The sequence below is a fragment of the Mastigoproctus giganteus genome, chromosome 9, assembly GCF_048544385.1.
Source record: "Mastigoproctus giganteus isolate SK-2022 chromosome 9, ASM4854438v1, whole genome shotgun sequence".
In the NCBI taxonomy this organism is placed as follows: domain Eukaryota; kingdom Metazoa; phylum Arthropoda; class Arachnida; order Uropygi; family Thelyphonidae; genus Mastigoproctus; species Mastigoproctus giganteus.
In genome coordinates, this window is record NC_143583.1 from 176,517,646 (window position 1) to 176,543,973 (window position 26,328).

The following is a 26,328-nucleotide window of genomic DNA, read 5'->3' on the forward strand; positions in this document are numbered from 1 at the left end:
GAAGGGGGGGTTATGAAATGTACTGCTTGTTGATGTTTGCAGAACTTCTGGAATGCCAAGGGAAATGTCTTTGTTAGTGCTTGAAGTAAAGAGTGAGGATATTAGGAACCAAATGAGAATTATTATGGGCCTTTATAAGAGCTTGAAGAATAGGGTGGATGCCCTTGAAGGATGCAAATTGGGGGAGCCATCAATCTCTCAGCTGCCACATTAACACTAGAGCTTGCACTTGATCATCCCACAACACAGTGGCAACCCCCAAGGAAAAATGTGCTGGTATAGAAGATGATATTGTTCACGTTGGCCCTAATGGCATTAAGGTTAAGAGATCTGGGGGACATTAAAAAGTATAGGTCAATGTTGAAAAAAGTCATGAGTTGGGGTTAAATTTGAAAGGTTTTGCAATTCTGTCAGACATGATAGGAGGGAGTATATGATGAGAGCTTTCTCAGCAATGTCTGTGTTTGTTAACAGGAGAGACTGCTTCTACAAGGATGTAGTACACTTAAATAGAAAGGGTGCAAGAATATTTCCTTATGTTATCATGGATATGTTAGGTGGGTCAGAAAACTGCTATCTTGGGGGGATACAAAGACTAATAGATTAACAGTATTAGTAGACAGAAGTAAAAGTGATTCTTGCACTATTTCTATTGGAACAAGCAGCACCTTGAAAAGCAAGGTGCTCAGCATTTCAGAAACTGCTGGGAGTCATTGTGGAAGAAGTAAATAATGGGTTATGTTAGATTAATTAAGAGTAAGAACAGGTTCATGTATACTTACATATACACCAATCCTAGGAGCATAGTAAATAAATCCGATGAATTTGAAGTGTCGTTCAAGACAAAATGCGAACATTGTTGGGATATCAGAGACATGGTCATTCAGGTATAAGGGATGTAGAATTTGAATATGGGAACTACAATGTGTACAGAAAGGATTGTTTGTTTGTTTGTTTGTTTGTATTTTATTGGCGCATCAGCAACTGAGGCTATAATGCGCCAAGAACAGGTAAAATAAAAATTTTAGCTCTCGGTGACCTAATTGGTTAGGCCACCACGTCACGGTATATAATAACAAATAGCTAAAAATAAATCAATAAAAAATAACAATAACGGAGGCATTTTAGATACAATTAAAAACTTTTATTAATTTAAAATAGTTAAAAACAGCAGACACATGGTCATTGTCGGATAAAATCTGACTGAGTGTATACGGCTCAGTCAGATGATTAAAGGCGGTAAAACGGATATTCCTAAAATTGGGACAATCAATTAAAAGGTGTCTAATAGTTAAAACTATGCCACAGGACTCACACATAGGAGGGGTCATCGGCCCTCAGCAAAAACGAATGAGTCAAATGACAGTGTCCTATGCGCGTCCGGGCGAGAACAACTTCCTCCTTACGATTCCTGCGCAGACTAGACTGCCACGGTTCAATAACAGGCTTTATACAATATAGTTTATTTCCAGTCTGTCTATTCCACAAATCCTGCCATTGGGAGTGCATCTTCTCGTGTATTATTTGCCTGTAGTCTGTATAGGAGACTGACAGGCAGCAGTTTTTATTGGGAATTGCTGATTTGGCTGCGGCGTCAGCCAAATCATTCCCTGTAATCCCAATGTGGCTGGGAATCCAGCAGAAGCGGATATCATATTCACATCCGAGGAGGAAGTGAATCTTCTGCTGAATACTAGACAGAACTGGATGAGGATTATATCTTACAGATATTAAAGCCTGTAACACGCTGAGAGAATCAGAGTATAAAATGAACCGTTGGTATTGGCATTCACTAATGTGATCCAAGGCTAACTCTATAGCATGCAGCTCTGCAGTGAATATACTGCATTCAGAGGGAATCTGCTCCGATGTAGTGCTGTCTGTAAAGACAGCAGCAGATCCCACATATGATTCCGACTTCGAACCGTCTGTATAAACTGGCGCGAAGTCAGAATGTTCAGCTCGGTGTGCTGAATAAAGCTGCAGGTAGACAGACGATGGAGTGTCCGACTTTCCCCAATTTCTGAGGGACAAGTCACATGTTGGAACACGAGCATGCCAGGGTGGAAGGGGTTGCTTTGGTGTTTGGGCAACCTTGTCTACCGTAATATTAAGTTCTTTGAGTAGCTCTTGGAGACGAATACCAAAAGGACGATTGGCAGTCTTACGGGTGTTGTACAAATTTTCCCATCGTGGCTCAAAAACGAATGGCCACGAAGGATGGTCTGGCAGGGATTTCAGTTTTAAGGCATACTTTAGAGACAACTGCTTACGTCGAAGTGATAACGGTGGTCCGTTAGCTTCGACGTATAAGCTCTGGACTGGAGATGTTCGAAATGCTCCAATAGCGATACGGAGAGCCTGATGATGGACAGGATCCAGCCACCGAAGTACACTGTCTCTGGCCGAATTGTATACCAGGGACCCGTAATCCAGTCTGGATCGTACAAGTGCACGATAGATGCGTAGTAGGGTGCATCGATCCGCACCCCAAGATATTGAGGAAAGAGAGTGCAGAATATTCAGCCCTCTTGTGCACTTTGTGCGGAGTTGACGGATGTGATCCAGAAAGGTCAGCTTTTTATCGAATATGAGTCCCAAGAATTTTGTGTCCGCTGCTATTGGAATTGCATTTTGTCCGAGCTTTAATTCAGGATCAGGATGAAGATTACGCTTGCGACAAAAGTGTACGCAAACGGTCTTCTCCGGCGAGAACCTGAAGCCATTAGCAAGTGCCCAGGAATTAAGACGATCAATGGCTTTCTGCAGTTGTCTTTCAATAACCCTCATGTTGCATGACTGACAAAATATGCTAAAGTCATCAACATAGAGGGCACAGTTTACAGTTGGAGGAAGTTGTTCTGTGATGGAATTGACTTTGATGGCAAAAAGCGTGACACTTAATACTGATCCTTGTGGTACTCCCTCCTCTTGGCTGAAGGGACGAGAGAGTGAGGCTCCCACACGAACTTGGAAAGATCGATTGGCCAAAAAGTTTTTAATAAAAATGGGGAGTTGCCCCCTAAGGCCTAGGCTATGCAGATCTTTTAATATGCCAAATCTCCAAGTTGTGTCATACGCTTTCTCCATGTCAAAGAACACCGACACCAAGTGTTCGCGTTTTAGGAAAGCATCCCGGATGGATGCTTCCAATCTAATAAGATGGTCCAAAGTGGACCGGTTCCTTCGGAAGCCGCACTGGATATTGGAGAGAAGGTCATTTGACTCGAGATACCATATTAAGCGAGAATTAACCATTCTCTCCAGGATTTTGCACAGACAGCTAGTCAGAGCAATAGGACGATAATTGGTGGTGACTTTTGGATCCTTTCCTGGCTTAGGAAAGGCAAGAACGATAGCCTTTCGCCAGGAGTCCGGAAACTGCCCTTCAGTAAAGATTCTGTTATACAGAAGGAGCAGACAATCCATAGATTTTGATGAAAGATGTTTAATCATTTCATAATGGATGCCATCTGGTCCAAAGGCACTTGCTTTGGAAAGAGCGAGGGCCCTTTTCAGTTCCAGAATAGTGAAATCCCCGTTGTAGGGATAAATGCTCTTAGATTTAAAGCTAAGTGCCTGTTTTTCGATTTTATATTTCAGGACCAGAAACTCTGGGGAATACGAAGATGTTGCAGAGATCTTGGAGAATGTTTCCCCAAGAGCATTGGCTATTGCAGTTGGATCTGCAATAGCACATCCATTAGAATCTAGGATTGAAGAAGGGTGGGATGTATATTTTCCCTTCATTTTCCGGATTTTATCCCAGACTACCTTAGAGTTGGTAGACTGGTTAATAGATGACGTAAAACGGATCCACGATTCCTTTTGACTCTGACGACGGATGTGGCGTGCTTTGGCTCGTGCACGTTTGAAGGCTATAAGGTTGTTCGTGGTAGGATATCGGCGGAATATCCCCCACGCTTTGTTTTGAGCTTTTTTTGCCGCTGTGCATTGTGAATTCCACCAAGGTTTGGGAAATGGTGGAAACCGGGCAGATTTTTTGGAACAGCATTCGCAGCTGCTTGGACAATATTTTCTGTGATGTACTTAACTGCATCATTGATAGGCTCTTGACTGACTGTGCTAAGATCAAAATTTGCCTGATGTAGGAAGGCAGTCCAGTCAGCCTGATCAATCTTCCACCGTGGTAACCTGTAGGGAAGACATGGTCTCCCGCTGTGTAACGAGGTTATCATAGGGAAGTGATCGCTTCCGTATGGATTCTCCTCCACCTCCCAAGTGAGTGAAGGGAGTAGAGAAGGGGAGCAGATAGAGAGATCAATGGCAGAAAAAGTACGGGTAGGCATGTGGAAGAAGGTGTTTTTTCCAGTATTTAGAAGGGAAAGGTCATTGTCATTGAGCATACGCTCTATGACTCGTCTCCTTCCGTTGATGTTAGCACTACCCCACAGGGTGTTATGCCCGTTAAAATCCCCGAGAAGTAAGAAAGGGGGAGGCAGCTGCGTTAGAAGATCATCAAGGTCTGCCTGGGAGATGTCAGTCCCAGGTGGCAAATAGATAGAGCACACAGTTAATAAAAATCCCACCGTAAGGCGAATTGCAACAGCCTCTATTCTAGTTGTAATTAGTAAGGGCTGCACTGGGGTCTGGTTACCCACAAGGATAGCCACTCCCCCATGTACAGAGCCATCCGCAATTCTATCCTTACGAAAAATTGTGGTGTTATGCATCGTGGGATCGTCATTTGCCTTTAGATATGTCTCCTGCAAGCAAAAGCAAACTGGCTCGTGCTTTTGCAGGAGGGCCTTGATGTCATCAATATTTCGCCGGAATCCACGACAATTCCATTGTAGGAATTTAGCCATTATTTTGGCTTGGTGGGTCCATCTGGCGGCTTCCGAGGTGCTGAGGGCTTACTTTTATTGGTCTTGGATTTGTCTTTTTTGGGGAAGAATGGACGCTGTCCCGTGTCCATTTCCTCCTCCGCAAAGAGTTCCAAGACTGATTCTTCGGGTACCTCCTTCTGCTCGACATCCATCTTTTCTTGGGAACTAGGGGGGACTTCCCCTTTCTTATTCTTTTCTTTCGTTATTACCTTTGTTAATTGTGGAGCATTAGGAGGTACCGATATAGGAGTGGCAGCTGATTGGTCCTTCTGTGTAGGTTTTTGCGAACTTAAGGGATACCGCGCGATGGGAGTGAAAGACTCCTTTGGAGGAATGGTCATGTCCGTCTGAGTTCCGACGGAACATCTCCCTGCTACCTTCTGGGCGTAGGTAGGTCTGTTGATATTCAGGGGTTTGACCGATTTCCTTGCCTCCTGGTATGATATATTTAGCTCTGCCTTCAGCCGTTGAATTTCTTTTTCTTCTTTCCACCTCTGGCATGCTCGTGAGTAGGCCGGATGTTCGCCCTCACAGTTAATACAGGTGGGTTTTGCGGCTGAACATGCTGTTGTTTCGTGGTCCTTTGCACTGCATCGTGCGCATGCAAGGACTCCACGGCAGGCCATTTGAGAGTGTCCATACTTCTGGCATTTAAAACACCGTAAAGGGTTCGGAGTGTCACGTGATCACATGCGGATCGGGTAATCGTCTCGCATGCTCTGTCTCAGTCGGCATACCTCATTTGTATACAGTCAACATTGTAGTCAACATTCGTGCTAGTGTTGTGACCACGTGTATGTGCGTAAAGCATTTTTTTATTTTGTGATCAAATGTAGGAGAGTTAAAAGTCAGGATAACGCTCCTGGTTTTAACTATTTTTCCATCCCTTCGCGCAGTGATTCTCTTGACGGCAATGACTCCCTGTGGTTTTAATTCGGAGCAGATTTCCTCCTCGGTGACGTCGAGAAGGTCCCACTCCGAAATGACACCTCTCGATGAATTGAGTGTTCTGTGTGGTGTCACCGTTATAGGGATTCCTCTGATTGATGTTACTCGGAGTAGATGTTCGGATTGCCTGTCATTTTTAGTTTCAATTAAGAGGTCTCCAGAGCGGAGCCTCTTAACTGATTTGGGTGAACCTACTAACCCATCTAATCCTTTCTGTATAAAGAAAGGTGACATTTTTCCAATCGGTTTTTCATTGGTGGAGTGCATGATTAAAAACCACGGGATAGGACCTGATGGTAATTCAGTTCGCTGCCTCTTATTAGCAATAATGCTATCTGATTCTCCGTCTAAATTTTCAGATAGGGACCGGGTTGGGGCCCCTGAAGAAGTAAGTTTCTCAGGATTCATGAAGTTTTTTATATGGTTCAGTGCCCGGGCTCCCCACCCACCCACCACGGAGCCCAAAGGGACGCCCACTACCCGGCATGCAATAAATGCGCTCGGGAGTGGGACGCCAGGGCTACCCAGACACTATACCCGCACCGCCGCCAGCCTGAATCCTGTCCCTCGGACCATGAGGGTAGGGGCGTGGCATTGACACGGTTGACCCTCGCAGGCGAGCCTACTAGCCGATTGATCCTAGCCGGGCCTTCCAGGACCACCCGTCTTGTCGAAGCAGGGGCCAAAGTGGTGTATTGAAGCTGGGCCCCTCAACCACCAGGATCCCCCTTTCCGAATTTCCACGGGTCGCAGCGCACGGCAAACACGCCGGATTCCATTGATGTAAGCCCGGAACCTAGGCTGTGGGCGTTGGATCCCAGTGATGCTAGTCTGGAAGTCCAGCAGCGTCACTGGGAGGTCCCCTCACCACGTACAGGTGCCCACGTCGAGGGGTATACAGAAAGGACAGATAGGATGAGGAGGGGAGAGTCTCTTAACTAAATTAGCTAATTTCTAAATTGTACCTAATGTACTCTCTACTGAGCACAATAAAAAATATAAGGTAATGAAATAATTCAAAATTGTTCACTTTTTGAAGCCAACTTTATTTTCAATCTATTGTGAATACTATTATGAATTCAATATGTGTGAATACTATATAGTGGTACCTTGTATTTCGAGTAACTTGGCTTGCAAGTGTTTTGCAAGACGAGCAAAAATTTTTAATAAATTTTAACTTGATAAACGAGTGAGGTCTTGCAATATGAGTACAGTCAGTCCTCGTATAACACGTGTTTACACTACACGAATTTGATCATACATGATTTATAAATAGGGGAACGATATCTTATATAACACGAACCGAATTCGCTTATGCACGATTCGCCTTTGTGTTTACAAATGGCAGTCGAACGCAGAATCACCCCAACTAAACGCAACACGATAGGAATGAAGAGAAGATTCTGAAAATGCATTTATGTTTTTTATATCAGTGAAGGGGAAACACATTTCACTATAATAACGTGAAAACCAACACAATTCCAGCTATCGGTATTATCGCAAATGCCATTAGATCGAGTTTACTACCAGTTTATAACAGATTCCACTAGCAGAAAAACTGGAAATTGTTTTTATTGTGTTATGGTAGTAACCCATAGAAATGTGCTTTAGTAAAATGTGAGGTGTTAGTAATGTATCTCTGCCTTTATGGTGTTGTTTATTCAGTTGCTACATGCACACAGCTTGGTTTATGTGTATCAAGGGTGCCTCCTCATTTTGTAATTTTGCTTTATTCCCTAAAAATTGTCTGCCGAGTGTCACGTGATCACATGCGGATCGGGTAATCGTCTCGCATGCTCTGTCTCAGTCGGCATACCTCATTTGTATACAGTCAACATTGTAGTCAACATTCGTGCTAGTGTTGTGACCACGTGTATGTGCGTAAAGCATTTTTTTATTTTGTGATCAAATGTAGTGATTGTTCTTTATTAACTGTACACTACAAAAATGGCCCAATGAAAAAAAGGGTTGAAAAGGAAGGCGGTAAGAAGGAGATGATTACGGTAGAAATTAAGAAGGAGATCATCGGGAAGCACGAACAAGGTATGAAAGTGGCTGCCATCGCAAGATTTTATAAGAAGTCTACGTCAACGATTTGCACAGTATTAAAGAAGAACTAAGGGGACTAGATGTAGCAAAAGGAGTCACGAGAATATCAAAGCAACGGCCACATATTCTGGAAGATGTAGAAAAGTTGCTTTTGGTGTGGATAAACGAGAAGCAACTAGCAGGTGATACCGTGAAGGAGAACTTGATCTGTGAGAAGGGAAAAGCCTTGTACACCGACCTCGTAAGTAAACTGCCAGGTACATCTACAGAAAACGAAGAAGGCTTCAAGGCGAGCAGGGGATGGTTTGATAACTTTCTAAGAGGAGAAGTGGCATCCATAGTGTTGTGAGTCATGGAGAGGCTGCGAGTTTGGACGCTAAGGCAGCTGAGGCGTTCGTTGCCGAGTTCCAGAAGCTCATGGTTTCCGAGTGTTACCTGCTGCAGCAAGTTTTTAATTGCGATGAGACGGGGCTTTTTTGGAAAAAGATGCCAAAGAGGATCTACATTACAGTAGAAGAGAATGCAATGCTTGGTCACAAGCCCATGAAAGACTGTCTCACCCTCTTGCTGTATGCTAATGCAAGCGGTGAGTTCAAAGTCAAGCCCCTGCTCGTGTATCATTCTGAGAATCCACGAGCCTTCAAGAAATGCAAAGTGCAGAAGAGCCAATTAAACATTATGTGGAGGTCCAACAGCAAGGCTTGGGTCACTCGTATCTTGTTTGTTGAGTGGATCAACGAGGTCTTAGGTCCTGCAGTGAAGAAATACCTTTTAGAAAAAAAAACTGCCACTCAAAGTCTTGCTGATTATGGATAATGCTCCTGCTCATCCTCCAGGCTTTGAGGATGACTTACTGGAAGAATTCGAGTTCATTAAGGTCAGGTTCCTTCCTCCCAACACTATTCCATTACTCCAGCCCATGGATCAGCAGGTCATTTCGAACTTTAAAAAGCTTTACATCAAGGCACTATTTCAGCGATGCTTCGAGGTGACCAAAGGAACTAACCTTACCCTCCGAGAGTTTTGGAAAAATCATTTCCACATCGTAAACTGACTCAAGATCATCGATAAAGCTTGGGATGGGGTCACCAAGAGAACCCTCAATTCTGCTTGGAGAAAACTGTGGTTTGATTGCATTGAGGGGTTTGCTCATGAACAGAAGCTGCCAGTTGTCGATGAAATTGTGTCCTTGGGGACGACCATGGGACTGGAGGTGAATAAGGACGACATTCAAGAGCTGGTGGATTAACATGGCCAGGAATTTACAACCGACGAACTGATGGATCTGCATCGCGAGCAAAGCACGAGGTTATGGAGGAGATATCGTCTGAGGAGGAGAAAAAAATGGAGACATCCCTCTCTTCAAATGAGATTAGGGAGGTGTGTAAAATGTGGGAATCAGTGCAAAATTTTGTAGAAAAGCACCACCCAAATACGGCTGTGGCAGTGCGAGCGATGAATCTGTTTAACGACAATGCAATGTCATATTTCCATGAAATCCTTAAAAGCAGGCATAAGCAAGTGTCGTTGGATAGGTTCCTTGTTAAAGTCGGACAAAAAGAAAAAGTCAACAGATAGCAGTGATTCCGTTAGTGACAGTGAAAGTCGTCCTACCCAATAATTAATAAATTCGATTACTTTATGTATATGACATTAAGAGTAGGAGACCGGCGGAATTACTTGACAAGTACAGGTCACTGATGAAAAAAAGCCGTGAATTAGGGTTGAAATTGAAAGTGTCTGCAATTCTGCCCAGACACGATAGGAGGGAGTATATGATGAGAGCCCTGTCAATCAATTCGGCCCTGGAAAGATTGTGCAGGGCTCAAGGGGTAGAATTTTTTTCAGCCTGGTCTGTACTTGTTAACAGGAGAGACTGCTTCTACAGGGATGGGATACACTTAAATAGAAAGGGTGCAAGAATGTTTGCTGATGCTATCGAGGCAATGTTAGGTGGGTCGGAAAACTGCTAGATTGGGGGGATACAAGGACTAATAGATTAACAGTAGCCACTGGCAGAGGTGAAAGTGATTCTTGCACTGCTTCTATTGGAATGAGCCGCAGCCTGGAAAATAAGATGCAGGATATTTCAGAGACTGCTGGGAATCATTGGGGTACAAGTAAACACATGGGTTGTGTTAGGGTAGATAAGAAAAAGAACAGGTGCATGTATACTTGTGTGTACACCAATGCTAGGAGTTTAGTAAATAAATTTGATGAATTTGAGGTATTGCTCAAAACATCAAAGGCAGATATTGTGGGGATTTCAGAGACGTGGTGTCACACAGATATAAGAAATGCAGAACTGGAATTTGGGGAGTACAATGTCTACAGAAAGGATAGACAGGATAGGAAGGGAGGAGGGGTTATGCTATTAGTTAAAAAACACATAAAATCCAAGGAAGTGAAGCCAGTCGACATCGCTGGACAGTGCAGTGTCAAGTCAGTTTGGTGTGACATAAGCATTGGGAGATCAAAATTGAGAGTAGGAGTGTGCTATAGGCCTAATGACTCTGATGAGTATAATAAGAAACTGTTCGGAGAAATAGAGTGGGCCAGTAAATCAGAGAGTCTTATAATGGGGGATTTTAATTTCCCAGATATTGACTGGAATTTGGGGGCTGGTCACTCACACAGTAGCAAGGCTTTTGTGGATTTATTGGATGATTGTTTTCTACATCAGCATGTTCGGGAGGCAACTAGAGGGAGTAATACTCTTGATTTGATTATCAGTAGTGATTCTTCATGCATTAAGAATCTGCAGATAAATGAACCACTTGGTGGCAGTGATCACAGTGTGCTGAAGTGGGAGTTACTCAAAGAGGTAACTACCATTAGGGGTAAAGGGAAGGGGTATTGCTTTCGTAAAGGCGACTACGATGGTCAGAGACAGTATTTAAATTCTATACAGTGGGATCAACTGATGATATTGCCAACAGCAAATTCAAAATGGGAAGCATTCAAAGAACTTATCGTGGAAGCTACAGGGCTTTACATACCAACTAAGAAATATTGTTCAAGGTTTAGGCCTAAATGGTTGTCAGATGAACTAATGAGGCATATGGCAGAGAAGAAAAATGCATGGGATACATACAAATTAACACGTGACACGGACGCCTATGATAGATACAAGTTGATCTGTAACCAAGTTACAAAGGAGGTTAGGCAGGCGAAGGCAGATTACGAGAGATCCTTGGCAAGGGATGCGAAGAAAAACAGCAAAGAGTTCTTTACTTATGTAAACTCTAGAAGGAAGGGGATGAATCAGATTGGTCCACTTGAGATCGATGGGTCAACTGTTGATGACCCTGCTCGGGTAGCTAACAAACTAAATGAATATTTTGCATCGACATTCACACATGAGGAGTTATTCAGCGAGGGGAATGCCAGAGGTGTATTCAATTCTAGCAGTAAGCTAGAGAATCTTGTAATAACTGAGAGCAAAGTGGAGGAGAAATTGTTGAAGATAAACACAAGAAAGGCACCTGGGGTGGATGGGATCTATCCAGTTATATTAAAGGAGGCAGCAAAGGAGGTAAGCAAACCCTTAGCCATAATTATGAGAGCTTCCTTGGACTCAGGGGAGGTACCCATTGACTGGAGATGTGCAAATGTGACCCCAATTCACAAAGGGGGATCAAAGGCTGACACAAGTAATTATAGACCTGTGAGTTTAACTTCTGTTCCCGGAAAATTAATGGAGGCACTGGTGAAAGAAGCACTGCAGGATCATCTAGACAAGACTTCAGTTATAGCTAGGACACAGCATGGTTTTGTTAAGGGGAAGTCTTGCCTGACCAATTTGATTGGATACTATGATGCAGTCACAAAAGAACTGGATGCAGGGAATAACTTTGATATTATATACTTGGATCTTAGAAAGGCTTTTGATACTGTTGCACATGGAAGACTGCTGCACAAATTGGAGCAGTGTGGCATTGGAGGCAAGTTGCTGCTATGGATAAAGGGGTGGTTGAGGGGGAGAAGACAGAGAGTGGTAATCAATGGACACTGCTCATCGTGGACTAATGTTATTAGTGGAGTCCCTCAGGGTTCAGTATTGGGGCCTTTATTGTTTTCTGTATTTATAAATGATATTGATGATGGTATATCAGGCTTAATGTCCAAGTTTGCAGACGATACGAAGGTTGGCAGGGTTGTCAAGGACACTACTGACACTATGCTGCTGCAACAGGATTTGGAAAGGTTGAGCAGATGGGCTTCGAGGTGGCAAATGAAGTTTAACATTGACAAATGTAAAGTACTACATATGGGAAACAGCAACCCCAGAGCAGCGTATCAACTCTGTGGTACTACACTGACAGTGGTAGAGAATGAAAGGGACCTGGGGGTGGTGGTGCAGGCAGATATGAAGTTCTCTGAGCAGTGCAGACGAGCTGCAAGAGTAGCTTATGGTGTATTGTCAATGATATATAGGAATTTTTCTAGCAGGGATAAGGAGGTGATTATTCCCTTGTATAAGGCAATGGTCAGGCCACACCTAGAGTACTGTATACAGGCCTGGAGGCCTCATTTCAGGAAGGATGTTGAGCTGCTGGAACGAGTACAGAGAAGGGCAACTAGATTGGTGAATGGGACAAAGGGGTTCTCTTACGAAGAAAGGCTTAAGTTTTGCAAATTACAGTGTCTGGAAACTAGGCACCAGCGGGGTGATCTGATAGAGGTGTACAAAGCCTTGAATGGTTTGAGCATGCTCAATGCTGATGGGATTCTTCCTCTAGCTCAGAAAAATCACCTGAGAGGGCATAAATTCAAATTGAGGAAAGACAGATGTAGGATAGATGTGCGGAAATTTGCCTTTAGCCAGCGGGTGGTTGGTGGGTGGAACAGACTTCCATCCCTTGTCGTGGAAGTTGATAGCCTAAATAAGTTTAAGGCTCAGCTGGACAGGTATTTCGAACGAACAGAGGGGTGAAGTGGCAGTGGTTATTTTTATTTATTTATGTTACTTTTTTTTTTTTTTTTTTTTTTGGCTGATGCTGCATAAGCTTGCTTTCTTGCATCAAATGCCTCTACTAATGCTAATGCTAATGCTAATATTAAATTTAAATATTAAAAATATAAAAAGGTATGTATGTATTTTGTATTAAGCATTTTTACAGTATATGAATATTTTTGAGTTTTGGAACAAATCATCTGGGTTTCCATTATTTCTTATGGGGAAATTCACTTTGATATACGAGTGCTTTGGATTACGAGCACGTTTCCGGAACGAATTATGCTCGCAAACCAAGGTACCACTGTATATGAATTCAATCTATTGAAACTGTACAGGGAAATACAGTGGGCCAGTAAATCAGAGAGTCTTATAACGGGGGATTTTAATTTCCCGATTTTGACTGGAATTTGCGGTTTGATCACTCACACACTAACAAGGCTTTGGTGGATTTATTGGATGATTGTTTTCAACATCAATATGTTTGGGAGGCAACTAGAGGGAGTAATACTCTTGATCTGATTATCAGTAGTGATTCTTCATGCATTAACAATCTGCAGATAAAGGAACCACTAGGTGGCAGTGATCACAGTGTGCTGAAGTGGGATTTACTCAAAGAGGTAACTACCATCAGGGGTAAAGGGAAGGGTTTTTGCTTTTGTAAAGGAGACTACGATGGTCTGAGGCAGTATTTAAATTCTATACAGTGGGGGCAACTGATGATGTTACCAACAGCAAATTCAAAATGGGAAGCATTCAAAGAACTTATCTTGGAAGCTACTAGGCTTTTCATACAAATAAGAATTATTGTTCAAGGTTTAGGCCTAAATGGATGTCAGATGAACTAATGAGGCATGGGGCAGAGAAGAAAAATGCATGGGATACATATAAATTAATGGGTAACATGGAAGCCTATGATAGATATAAGCTGATCTGTAACCAAGTCCCAAAGATGATTAGGCAGGCAAAGGCAAATTATGAGAAATCCTTGGCAAAAGATGCAAAGAAAAATAGAAAAGAGTTCTTTACCTATGTAAACTCTAGAAGGAAAGGGATGAATCAGATTGGTCCACTGGATATTGATGGTTCAACAGTTGAGGATCCTGCTCAGGTGGCTAACAAACTAAATGAGTATTTTGCATCTACATTCACACGAGGAGTTATTCAGGGAGTGGAATGCCAGAGGTGAATTAAACTCTTGGCAGTGAGCTAGATGATTCTGTAATAACGGAGAGCAAAGTGGAGGAGAAATTGTTGAAGAAAAACATAAAAAAGGCACCTGGGTTAGATGGAATCTATCCAGTTATATTAAAGGAGACAGCAAAGGAAGTAAGCAAATCCTTAGCCATAATTAAGAGAACTTCCTTGGACCAAGGGGAGGTACGCATGGACTGGAGATGTGCAAATGTGACCCCAATTCACAAAGGAGGATCAAAGGCTGACAAGTAATTATAGACCTGTGAGTTTAACTTCTGTTCCAGGAAAATTAATCGATGCACTGGTTAAAGAAGCACTGCAGGATCATCTAGACAAGACTTCAGTTATAGCTCGGGCACAGAATGGTTTTGTTAAGGGAAAGTCTTGTCTGGCCAATTTGATTGGATACTATGATGTGGTCACAAAAGAACTGGATGCAGGGAATAACTTTGATATTATATATTTGGATCTGAGAAAGGCTTTTGATACTGTTGCACATGGAAGACTGCTGCACAAATTGGAGAAGTGTGGCATTGGAGGCAAATTGCTGCTATGGATAAGGGGATGGTTGAGTGGCAGAAGTCAGAGAGTGGTAATCAATGGACACTGCTCATCTTGGACTAATGTTATTAGTGGAGTCCCTCATGGTTCAGTGTTGGGTCCATTATTGTTTTCTGTATTTATAAATGATACTGACGATGGTATATCAAGCTTAATGTCCAAGTTTGCAGACGATAACGATACAATACAAAGGTTGGCAGGGTTGTTAAGGACACTACTGATGCTGTGCTGCTGCAACACGATCTGGAAAAGTTGAGCAGATGGGCTGAGAGGTGGCAAATGAAGTTTAACATTGACAAATGTAAAGTACTACATATGGGAAACAGCAACCCCAGAGCAACGTATCAACTCTGTGGTACTACACTGACAGTGGTAGAGAATGAAAAGGACCTGGGGGTAATTGTGCAGGCAGATATGAAGTTCTCTGAGCAGTGCAGACGAGCGGCAAGAGTAGCTCGTGGTGTCTTGTCAATGATATACAGGAATTTTTCTAGCAGGGATAAGGGGGTGATTATTCCCTTGTATAAGGCAATGGTCAGGCCACACCTTGAGTACTGTATACAGGTCTGGAGGCCTCATTTCAAGAAGGATGTAGAGCTGCTGGAACGAGTACAGAGAAGGGCAACAAGATTAGTGAATGGAACAAAGGGTTGCTCTTATGAAGAAAGGCTTCAGTTTTGCAAATTACAGTGTCTGGGGACTAGGCACCGGCGAGGTCATCTGATAGAGGTGTATAAAGCCTTGAATGGTTTGAGCATGCTCAATGCCGGTGGGATTCTTTCTCTTGCTCAGAATAATCACCGAGAGGGTATAAATGTGTGGAAATTTGCCTTTAGCCAGCGGGTAGTTGGTTGGTGGAACAGACTTCCATCCCTTGTTGTGGAAGTTGATAGGCTAAATAAATTTAAGGCTCAGCTGGACAGGTATTTCGAACGAACGGAGGGGCGAAAGGGAAATTTTTTTTTTTTGTTTTTTTTTGGCTGATGCTGCATAAGCTTGCTTTCTTGCATCATATGCCTCTACTAATGCTAATGAATACAGCTGTGACAAAATCATTTTTATATTACAAATATATAGTTCTAATCAAATTATTTAAAAATAAAACCCCCTCTGATATGTTTTAGACATGTTTATTAATGCCCACATGTGGGCATTTATTTTTTTGTCAGCAAGCGAAGTAAATCATAGAAATCAATGAAAAATCTGTGCACTTCAGTGGTTGGATAACGGCAGTTAAATGTAAAGGACGCCTGATGCAAGCAAAGGGTCATGTTGCAAGATGCTATGATGAAAGTGGAGCAGGTGTGCTCAATGACTGAACAATAAAAAAAAGCTACTAATATTAAATTCACATTTCTTGATAATTATAAGTGAGAAGAAGCTTAAAAAGACTTTAAAAAAAACCCTTTTATTATTTTTTTTTATGGGCATACTTCTTCAAGTAACAAAATCAATGATTTCAAAGTCAAATCAATAAATTAAGGAAAACTAAAATTCATATTAACATTACTTTAATATATATTTTTATGTTACAATTTAAGTTGTTTTGGTGGACATTCACATCCAATATGCCCAACAGAGGGTTAAATTAAAATTATTTGGACAAATATTGATAACACAAAATATTTTAAATATCTGTTATAATACAAATAATTAACAATTTATACAATTATTGAGTTATACTATGATGTGATTTTAAAAATTGAATTGTTTAACTAAATGTAAAGCTAGGTCACAATTAGTGCGGACAATGAATCCCATGAAGTCCCATTATTTGAATTCGCACTGTTCGAAGTTATAACTATGTGTAAAATATGGTAATCAGTTCCAGCTCGACGGAAATAGGCAATGAAAAATTTTAAACATAAGAGTTTTTATATGTTTATTAACGTATGCTGGTAGATGCAGAATGCTTTATCCAGTGAATCTGCATGCTCCGATCGAGGTTAGGGTCAGCATCCATAACTTTTTGCTTCATGACTTCTACAGCTCGAAAGATATCTTTGAATTCCTTGAGAGTAAACTCCTTCACTTGCACATTTTCTCATTCTTCGGCATCATTGTTGGCTTCTTCAAATGCTCTGTTGGTCTAAAAGTAGATCATCATCAGTCAATTCTTGCGAGTGTGAATCGAGCAGTTCCCGAACATCGCCATTTTCTAGTTCATCAAATCCAAATTCTATTCCAAAATTTGTTATTTCTTCTATGACAGTTTTTAACTTCAAAACCACTACTATTTGCACAATGTGGCAAAATGCACTTCACTTCCACACATTGTTTGCAGTTATTTGTTGCAGCATGCTGAATATTTTCTATTGCATATCTGATGCTACAATTTTTCCAGAACTCTGTTAAGGAAATTGCATCGTCTCCTGTAGTTTTAGCAATTGCCTGTTCAAATGTTTTTCTTATGCAGCAGGCCTTAAATGTTGTGATGATCCCTTGATCCATGGGCTGCAACAAAGACGTTGTGTTTGGAGGCAAAAAAAAAATGATTTTTACATCTTCACATAATGAACCGAGTGTAGTTGGATGACCTGGAGCATTATCTAAAATCAGTAAGACTTTAAATGCGATGTTGCTTTCCTTGCAATATTTTTCAACAGTTGGGCAAAAATAACGTGAAAACCAGTCAGTGAATAACAGCTTAGGTCACCCATGCTTTCTTATTTGATTGCCAAATATATATGGCTGTAGCCTTTTAGAGCGTGAGGATTTGGAGACTGATAAACAAGTTTCACTTTCAATTTAAAATTGCCTCCGGCATTGCCTCCCAATAAAAGTGTTAGGTGATCTTTAGACACTTTAAATTCAGGTTAAGTTTTTTCTTTCTTAGAAATGTAAGTTCTGGAAGACATCCTTTTCCGGAATCAACCGGTTTCATTCACATTAAATATTTGTTGATCAGTGTATCCACCATCTTCGATTATTTTTTTTTTAAAACATCAGGATATTTAGATGCTGCATCCTCATTTGCACAGACTGCCTCACTGGCAATTTTAACATTATGCTCTTAAACTCTATTTTTAAATTAGTTAAACCAACCAACACTTGCACTAAATGTTTCTTCTACTTCATTATTTTTTCTTTCACTCTCTTAAACAAATTTAAAGCTTTTGTCTGAATGGCTGCTCTGCTCAGGGGTATGCATTTTTGGTTCAATCTTCAATCCATACAGTTAAAAGACACTCCATATCTATCAGCAGTAACACTTCTATTCCTTGGTTTTTTTTTTTGGTAGTTGTTGGCACATCGGCTTCTGTGGCCATAATGCACCTCCCAAGGTTTTTGCAGTACATTGATCCAAGCCCGAGGCGGGATTCGAACCCGCAACCTTTGGGTTGCTAGGCAGGTACTTTACCCACCCGGCTAGCCCTGTCGGCTCTATTCCTTGTAGATGTTTGCAAACCACAAAAAGCTGATGCAACTTTACCATTTTCCTTTATTTCCCCTGGTGTTTTATAATATTCCGTACTGTAGATTTAGTCATTCCAACATCTCGTTCTATTTTAGAGTTGCCATGACCACGTTCACGTCATTCAATCACATCAAATTTTTGCACTAATCTAATAATGAGCCTCTTTTTTTCTGCGCCTTTAGTGTTTTTATCTGAAGGAATCTCCCTTCCATTTTGTTAAGGGCATTTCTTAAAACGATTTAAAGCAGTGTCTAAAACCCTAACACTAACCTCAACTGCGCATGCGCTAGCCTTGCATTAACTGAATTTTGGTTCGCATTAAATGCTTCCTCACATCATTATAAAATTCACACTAACTCGAATATTACATTATTCAAACTCTCATTAATGGCGCCTAGCTGTATTACATCTTTCAGATGCTTTTTGCTCTAAATATTATGATACCGTAGAAAGTTTCTAATAAGCTTATTACTATAATCAACTGGATAATGGTAAGTTATCTATTTCCTTGCTTGTTAATTTGATTTATTTTATCGAATGTTGAGCTGAAGAATGGACCTTAGTGTGCTACAGATTCAGGCATGCAATGAAGAATTAATATAATTTGTATGGGCTACGAGCTGTACTAATTTTTATGTTTTGTTTTGTACTTATTGATATGATATCTAAAACAATATTTGTTAAACATTAGCCCACTCTCTGTTATGTTTATGCCTGGAACAACAATGGATATGACATATACATAGTATGCTTGTGCTATATATATGTGTTACTCCTTAGAAGAAAAAACTGTTGAGACAGGCAGTGTTTGTTTTTAGAGATATATGGTTTTTATCCATTGTAATAAGATGAGAGTTGAGTTGATACAGAAGATTAATAAAGTTATTGTTAATACATTATATGACAAAAATTATTGGCTAAAGCTTAAGTTTTAAAAGCTGCTGAACAAAGACAAAGTAATGAGGCAAGTTTACGCATATGTTAAGAGTAAAGGTTTGACACCAGTTTATGCTCTTTACTTGTATTATTATTATTACAAAAAAGAACATTTAGGATGGCTAATCAAGAACTGAATTAAACTTGCTATTAACAGAGAACTTAAGAAAAGGAAAAGGCTTAACCCATTTTAAGTTTTGCTAAACAAATTAGACAATTCAACTTTACTGAGATAGTAACATTCCATTGTAAATACAATGAGCAGAAGTAGAACTTTGCAGAAAGGATTGATATTGATATGGCCCAGTAAAAAAATCTATAATTCAGTAATGTGAATAAATGCAAAAAATCATTTAATAATTTATCACAAATTATTCTTACCCAGTAATTATTATTTCAGGATAACTAACTGTTGCAGTTCCCCATTCACCTCCATTAATGGGCCATTCCTAATAAAATAATAATAGAATATTATATGAAAATAACATAAAAAAAGAGCTAAAGAATTTCTTCAAGAAAACATGGAAACATATATAGAAACTGCTTTTTTTGCTATCAGTAATTAGTTTTACTAATTTTAATGTTTCAGTCCAGAGGATCCTATATGACAAAAAGAGAAAGTGAAAGACTTGATATCTGGGCAGTGTGGACAGTCAAATAAACATATACTGGGTGGTTATAAAATGAGTTTCCCTATTCATGAGACCCTAGCATCAAAATGGTTAGAGTAAACACTGTGAAAATCAGTGGGTATGTCATTTGGGGTACTGGGAAGCGATTTATTTGTAGAAGAAAAAAATTAGTTTAAAATTCCACCACCAGGGGGAAAACGGCACTGCATATAGGTAAAAGTTGTCATTTACTTCAAGACACACTGCTTACGCAAATGACATCCTGTTAGTTAAAAGTTGAAAGGCCAACGGCACTGTCAATAACCATTATGGCTCTTACAAAAAAGAACGTGCTCTTTTAGTAAAACTGTTCTACCAGAATAATAGTAATGCTAATGCAGTACTACACGAATATCGGAAACTTAAAGGTTTGCGTTAAGGACTTTTGGCGTCAGTGGGGCTTCGAAAACTAATAAAGAAATTTGAAGTGACTGGTATTTCAGGATAACTAGGTTATCCTGAAATACCAGTCACTTCAAATTTATAACTAGAGTTAGGTGTAATTCCAGACACGGGATGACTGGATGAAGTGGTGGTTGCAGTGGTCAGAATGCGAAACACTACCAGTCAGAAGTGCCAGCAGTGTGTCAAGAGACTTCAACCTTCCTTGGTCTACTGTACGTAAAGTGTTTCAAATAATTTTATGCTGGTTCCCGTACAAGATTCACATAGTGAAAAAACTAGTTTTGTGATCAACAACAATAAATAGACTTTGCTCTATGATTTCTGGCTTATACAGAACTTGATGATACATGGGGCTGTAAATGCACAAAACTGCCGAATATGGGGAACTTCTCATCCATCTGCTGTGTGTGCATCTTCTCGTCCATCTGCTACAAAGTCCATACATTACAGTATGGTGTGGAGTCACAGCAGAGTTTATAATTGGACAATTTTTCTTTGAAGGGTGTACACTTCATGGCCACCGTACGGTGTACGGTAACTAGTGCACGGTATTGCACTCTTCTAAGAGATCACATTATTCGGGCTCTGCAAGGAAGACAATGCATAGTGTTCGTGCAAGATGGTGCCCCTTCCCATGTTTGTCGACAAGTGAAGAAACTGCTCCGTTCAACATTCGGAAATGATCGCATAATTTCTAGAGACTTTCCGCAGTTCTGGCCAGCCTAATCACCAAATCTCAATCCCTGTGATTTCTGGCTATGGGGATACCTGAAAGACAGAGTTTACCGTGGCAGCATACAGACGCTTGTCGATTTGGAAGCTAGCATATTCTTTCTTCTACAAATCGCTTCCCCATATCCTAAATGACATACCCACCGATTTTCACAGCACTATCTCTAACCGTTTCGACACTAGGGTTTCCTGAATAGGGAAACTTATTTTATAACCACCCGATACTTAGCTGTCAGCTGAGTTTGACATGAAATGCACTGAAAGGCATTTCAACTACAAGCAAATGGAGACAGGTAAGACACATATAACAAATATGTTAATATCGCTTCTCACTGGCCTGATTTTGCAAGGACTAGATATCCACAGTTGTGTTTGTGTTTGATGTGGTAGGGTTTGTAATTAATTGTTCACAGCCTATCCATGCTGCTCAAGACTGCATGCCTTTTTAGATACTTTCGTAATCCACATATGGAACTAGATAGATGGAGTGAGACAATGGATCCTATTATTTAGCTGTGTGCTGCACTCATTCATTTTCTAGAATATGGAAGGTCCTGGTACTTAGCAGAAAGCAGTCCCCTTTTTGGTTTCTTAAGGATTACCTTTCTGGATATCTTCCAGAACAGGGTAAGAAGATTATTCTTTATAACTGATTACTGCACTAAGGTAAAAATTTTGGCAAGCCACAAGGAAAAACTGGAAATTTTAACCAAGGCTATTTGGATTTCATTAAGGAAGGAAAGACAAATCCAGTTGTAAACTGAGGCAAAAATATATACCATTGAATAAAAAATCTGTCAACTACTGAGTGCCAGACACTCAAGATGAAGGGTCCGTAGTCATGAATGGTCATTAGTGTAGTATCTCAAATAGAGAGCTTTATGGTAACTGAAAAAAGTTTCTAGTATCCCTGCTTAGCCTAAAACTGAGGAACTAATGAAAACGTTGTCTATTTGAGTATTTCGAGTTGTTGTGAATGAAAAAGGGTGGAGAAGCGACTGGCAGGGGAGGGCCAAGCAAGACTCCATGCAGGCACCTCCCCACCACCGCTGCCCCAACACTGGCTCTCTGAGTACCTCCTTGCCGGGACAACTCCAGCTTTGATGAAAATTTTTAAAAAATACTTCTCATCACAAAATTTATAAATAACCTTTATAGAATTATTAACTAACTATTTAGCAACCTTTTTGTCATCAAAAGGAGAGTTACTTAGTACAAAGAAGCGAGCTATTGAAGTGCAATAAAAAATATTTTTTTTAATTTTAACACAAAAAGTAAATAATAGATTTTGATCGGAATAGTTTTCCCTTGATAAGCATCGAATAACACATAGCTAATGTGATTTTTAAATTTTTAGCTCCATTAGCGACGGAAATAGCGGGGTCGGACACGAAAATCACTCACATTTTCCTGTCTGGCGTTGCCATTTTCAATTTTAAAAATATATTTTAAATCTACTCCTTGGGATCTTTCCAATAGTGTATAATAAGCTATAGGTCCTGATTACTGCAAAATGGAGGTAAAATGTGGGGGACAACATTTTTGCCCCCCACATTTTACCTCCCACCTCCCATTTCTCAGACAAATTTTTGTCAACAACGATCAATATAGCATTATGTTGCCCTCATGATGTACAAACACATGCAAAATTTCAAGTCAATAGGTTGAGTGGTTCCAGAGATACAATACAGTGACAGAAGGACAGACAGACAGACAGACAACCGAGTGACATTATAAGGGTCCTTTGTTAGACTACGGACCCTAAAAAATCACTGAAGAAAGGAGTAAAAGTATTCCATAGTGGATTAAGTGGGTCAGTATCCTAATGTATGTCACACATATCCAAGTTCCAGTTATGCAACTATTCTATGATTTGCACTCTTACAGGTTAAGATTTATTACACTTGGCTTCATAAAAATGAAAGTACTGGGGGTCAGAGAGATATTCTCAACTAGGATGGGGCACAAAAAGTATATCAATTCTAATATATTATAAGAAGAAAACTGGGGATTCATTTGCCTCAACCTACAAACTTTGTCCATAAAGTTTGAGAACTAACCTTTTGTAAAAAAAAAAAAAAAAAAAAATTCATGGTTTTAAGATTACAAATTAATAGTGCTTTTTTTCTCCCTTTGTAATAATCTCTCTCTCTCTCTCTCTCTCTCTCTATATATATATATATATATATATATATATATATAAAATAATATTATATTGTAAAGAAGCAAAATAAGCAGTATAGGGAGAAAAAAGAGGGAAAAATTGTAAAAGTGAACATATGTCTAATGCTCCAAAAGGTGCAGGGCAGCAGTAAAGGAAGCAAAAGGATATAAACAATGTGTGGTTTGTAACATAAATATAGTGTCTGTAAAGATGGAAATGAAAAGTACACAGAGTGCCTGAACTAAGAGAGGTTTAAAGGAAAGTAGAAACTGGAAGTAAAGTAGTGGTGAAAAAGTGAAAGAATTTAAAAAACCTAGTGCAAAAATGAAATGGGACTAAGGAAGTAAACAATATACAAAAATTAATAAAAAATAATTTGTACAAATAAATAATAAAGAAATAACACTGCATATTTGCCATCCCGTTATTCGACCTCTTTCTAAAATTGCCCTCCCATATCTGAATACAGTGTTATTTCTTTATTACTTATTTGTGCAAATTATTTTTATTAATTTTTCTATATTGTTTTCTTCCTTAGTCCCATTTCATTTTAGCACAAGGTTTTTTAAATTCTTTCACTTTTTCACCATTACTTTATTTTTATATATATATAGAGGCCTTCATAGCCAAGTGGTCAGGAGCAGGGGTGTAGTAGACCGGGATTCAAAGCCCCTGACTGCTAAATACGGTCAATCTGCCAACCCGCACTGGACCAGCATGGCAGATTATGGTCCATTTCCATCAACATGAATTGTTGAGGAGGCTTCCATCCTGCAATTTATATATCTATATAATCCAGCGAATAAATTTGTTATAGAGAAATTTTGTTATACAGAGAATATATTTTTTATTAGAAATTGTTATCTAATTAGAAAATAAAAACGAATCTACATTTATTTTTAATGTATTTTATTTCAAAAATATACTTATTTAAATTACGTTTACACAATTTTTGCCGGTAAGTATCACAAATTAAAAAAAATCTGTAATTTTCGTCTGCACAGTACAATTAAAAAAATTGTCTGATTCTCAAACAAAACCTCACATTTGTTCAGAGCATTAAAAACATTATCAGGAACATTTTCACAAAACTGTAGACCCATATGAACCGTTTTAAAAGCGTTAATCATTTCTTCGCGAGTTGGCTTTTCTACGGGTTGTTCTGATGCGTCTTCAGCGTCATCGTTAATTTCTTTGTGATCACGGTTGCGTCAAACACTGTTCAGCAGTATTTCATCTTCATTTGGATGTTCTGTTGTAGTCAGATCTTGATCTACATAAACATAACTATCCAGTGTTATTTCATTTTTGATGTTTCCGGACGATTCTAATAACGTCCAAAAGTTTTTCAGTTGTGAAAGGGGCAGTTCATCTTGTTCGTCCAGTCGTTGTTCGACTTCTGTATTCAATGCAAATCCTGCTTTTGAAAAACAATTTTGAATAGTGTATTCAGTGACATCGTTTGTCCAAACTTTTGCCAGCTCAGAGATGCAATCTCTAAGGTTAATTGTAACCTCCAAGTTTCTATTTTCTGATAAACGCATTGACAATCTTCATTATTATTCTCTTTCGATAATGAAATTTAAAATTTTTAATAATGCCCTGATCCATTGGCTGGAATTCTGACGTTACGTTCGGTGGTAAAAACAACAACTTCACGCACTTTGAAGTTTGGCAGGATGTGCCGGACAGTTGTCAGTTACCAACACGATTTTCCTTTTTTCATACGCTTGTCTAGTTTTAATATCCATTCTTCAAAAATATCACTTGTCATCCATGCTTTTTTATTAAACGTATGGGCAACTTCCAAAGATTTTGTGCCTCTAAAACATCTTGGGTTTTTTGATATTCCGATGACTAAAAGTTTTAATTCTTCACTTCCTGTCATATTTGCTGTCACTAGCACAATGATTCTTTCTTCGCTCTGTTTTCGGCCAAAACATTTATCATCCTTAAAAGCAAGTGTTCTATTCGGTAAACATTTAAAGAATAAACCCATTTCGTCAGCATTAAAAACATCCTTACGCTCATATTCTTCCAAAATCTTGTTCCTCCAACTGTTGCAATCTTCTTCGCTTACATTAACGCTTTCTCCACAAATAACCTTTCCCACAATTCTCTGGCGCTTCTTAAATTTATCCAGCCACCCAGTGCTTGCATTAAATTCTGTATGTCCAAAGGACTGTGCAAATTTCAGAGCTTGTTGCTTAATTATTAGGCCCAATATTGGGATATTCTTTTTACGTATCATTTGCACCCATTTTAGAACAGCTTTATCAACATCTTCGTATATACACAACTTAATTTGCTTCTTGTCTGCTCCTCCTTCAATTGCATTTAAAATTGATTCTCAATTTTTTTAAAATCGTAGATAAACTGCTTGCAGATATGCCATATTTCTCCGCAACATCTTTTTTCTTAAAACCCTGGTCAATATCATGAAGAATCTTTACTTTATCATTAATACTTAAAACACTTTCTTTTTGACATTGTTTCCGCAATTGTAAAAATTACTGGACTGCAGCTCTTGCCAATATATACACCGCAAACTTCGCTGTGCTGGCCATATAGTGAATTGTTAGTACTGCCTACTCAATGACATTCGCTTGCCAATTCAACAGTATCACATGACCTTTCCTATCAATCACTTTAAAGAAATATACGACTTTGTGAATTTCTTTTATTCTGCTTTCATTCATATGCACATGAAAGAAAATTTATGATTAATGTATGTTGTATGTTACTTTTCAGAAAAAAAAAAAAAAATACAAGGGCATATAGCCTATGTGATTGATGACGAATGAAATTAAAAAAAAAAAAAAAAAAGTCCGGTTAGACGAGAACAGACATATCATCTAATGATTGACAGGAAGGTCACATGGTACAGTTGAGGTGAGAAGCGAATGTCACTCAGTAGGCATTACTAAAAACTGACTCTGATACCATTATATGTATTGCCGCCGCAGCACGCTAAAGGTTTACCGCAGCGAATTTCGTTTTCCTCTGAGCCAACATCAATTTAAAAATCTACCCTATTTATTGTAAAGTTTACGACCACTTTTAAGAAAACCCATTTGGTTTAATAACCGTAACAAAAATGAAACAAAGACCCTCCTACGGGTGTTAATGGCCACAAGTGTTCACTAAAAGGATGATTATTTAATTCCAGATGCTAATGAGCAATTTCGGAAGGAAGAAGGCAGTATATTTGAGTGGCTGTTTAGCAGTAAACGCTTGAAAATCTTCAAAAATGCTTTTACTAATTTTTTTTAAAAATTCGTTATAGAGAGACTAACACTTCGCTATATGGGGTTAATTTTACATGTAATTTTGTTTTGCAATGTTTTGCAAAACAAAGGTGCAATGTTTTGCAAAAAAATTCGCAATATAGAGAAATTCGTTAAATAGAAGTTCGTAATAGAGAAGTTCCACTGTATATA

At 39.5% G+C, this 26,328-nt stretch overlaps 1 protein-coding gene across 5 annotated transcripts in view; it reads right to left on the bottom strand.

The window, feature by feature from the left end:
- LOC150080903 (syntaxin-binding protein 5-like) overlaps positions 1 to 26,328 on the bottom strand; it is a 795,970-nt gene that overhangs the window by 469,244 nt on the left and 300,398 nt on the right. For all 5 annotated transcript variants that reach the window (XM_090381037.1, XM_090381035.1, XM_090381034.1 and 2 more), the window contains exon 13: positions 19,298 to 19,365. In XM_090381037.1, coding sequence (XP_090237163.1) covers positions 19,298 to 19,365 — 68 coding nt within the window. The remainder of the gene's footprint in view (positions 1 to 19,297; positions 19,366 to 26,328) is intronic.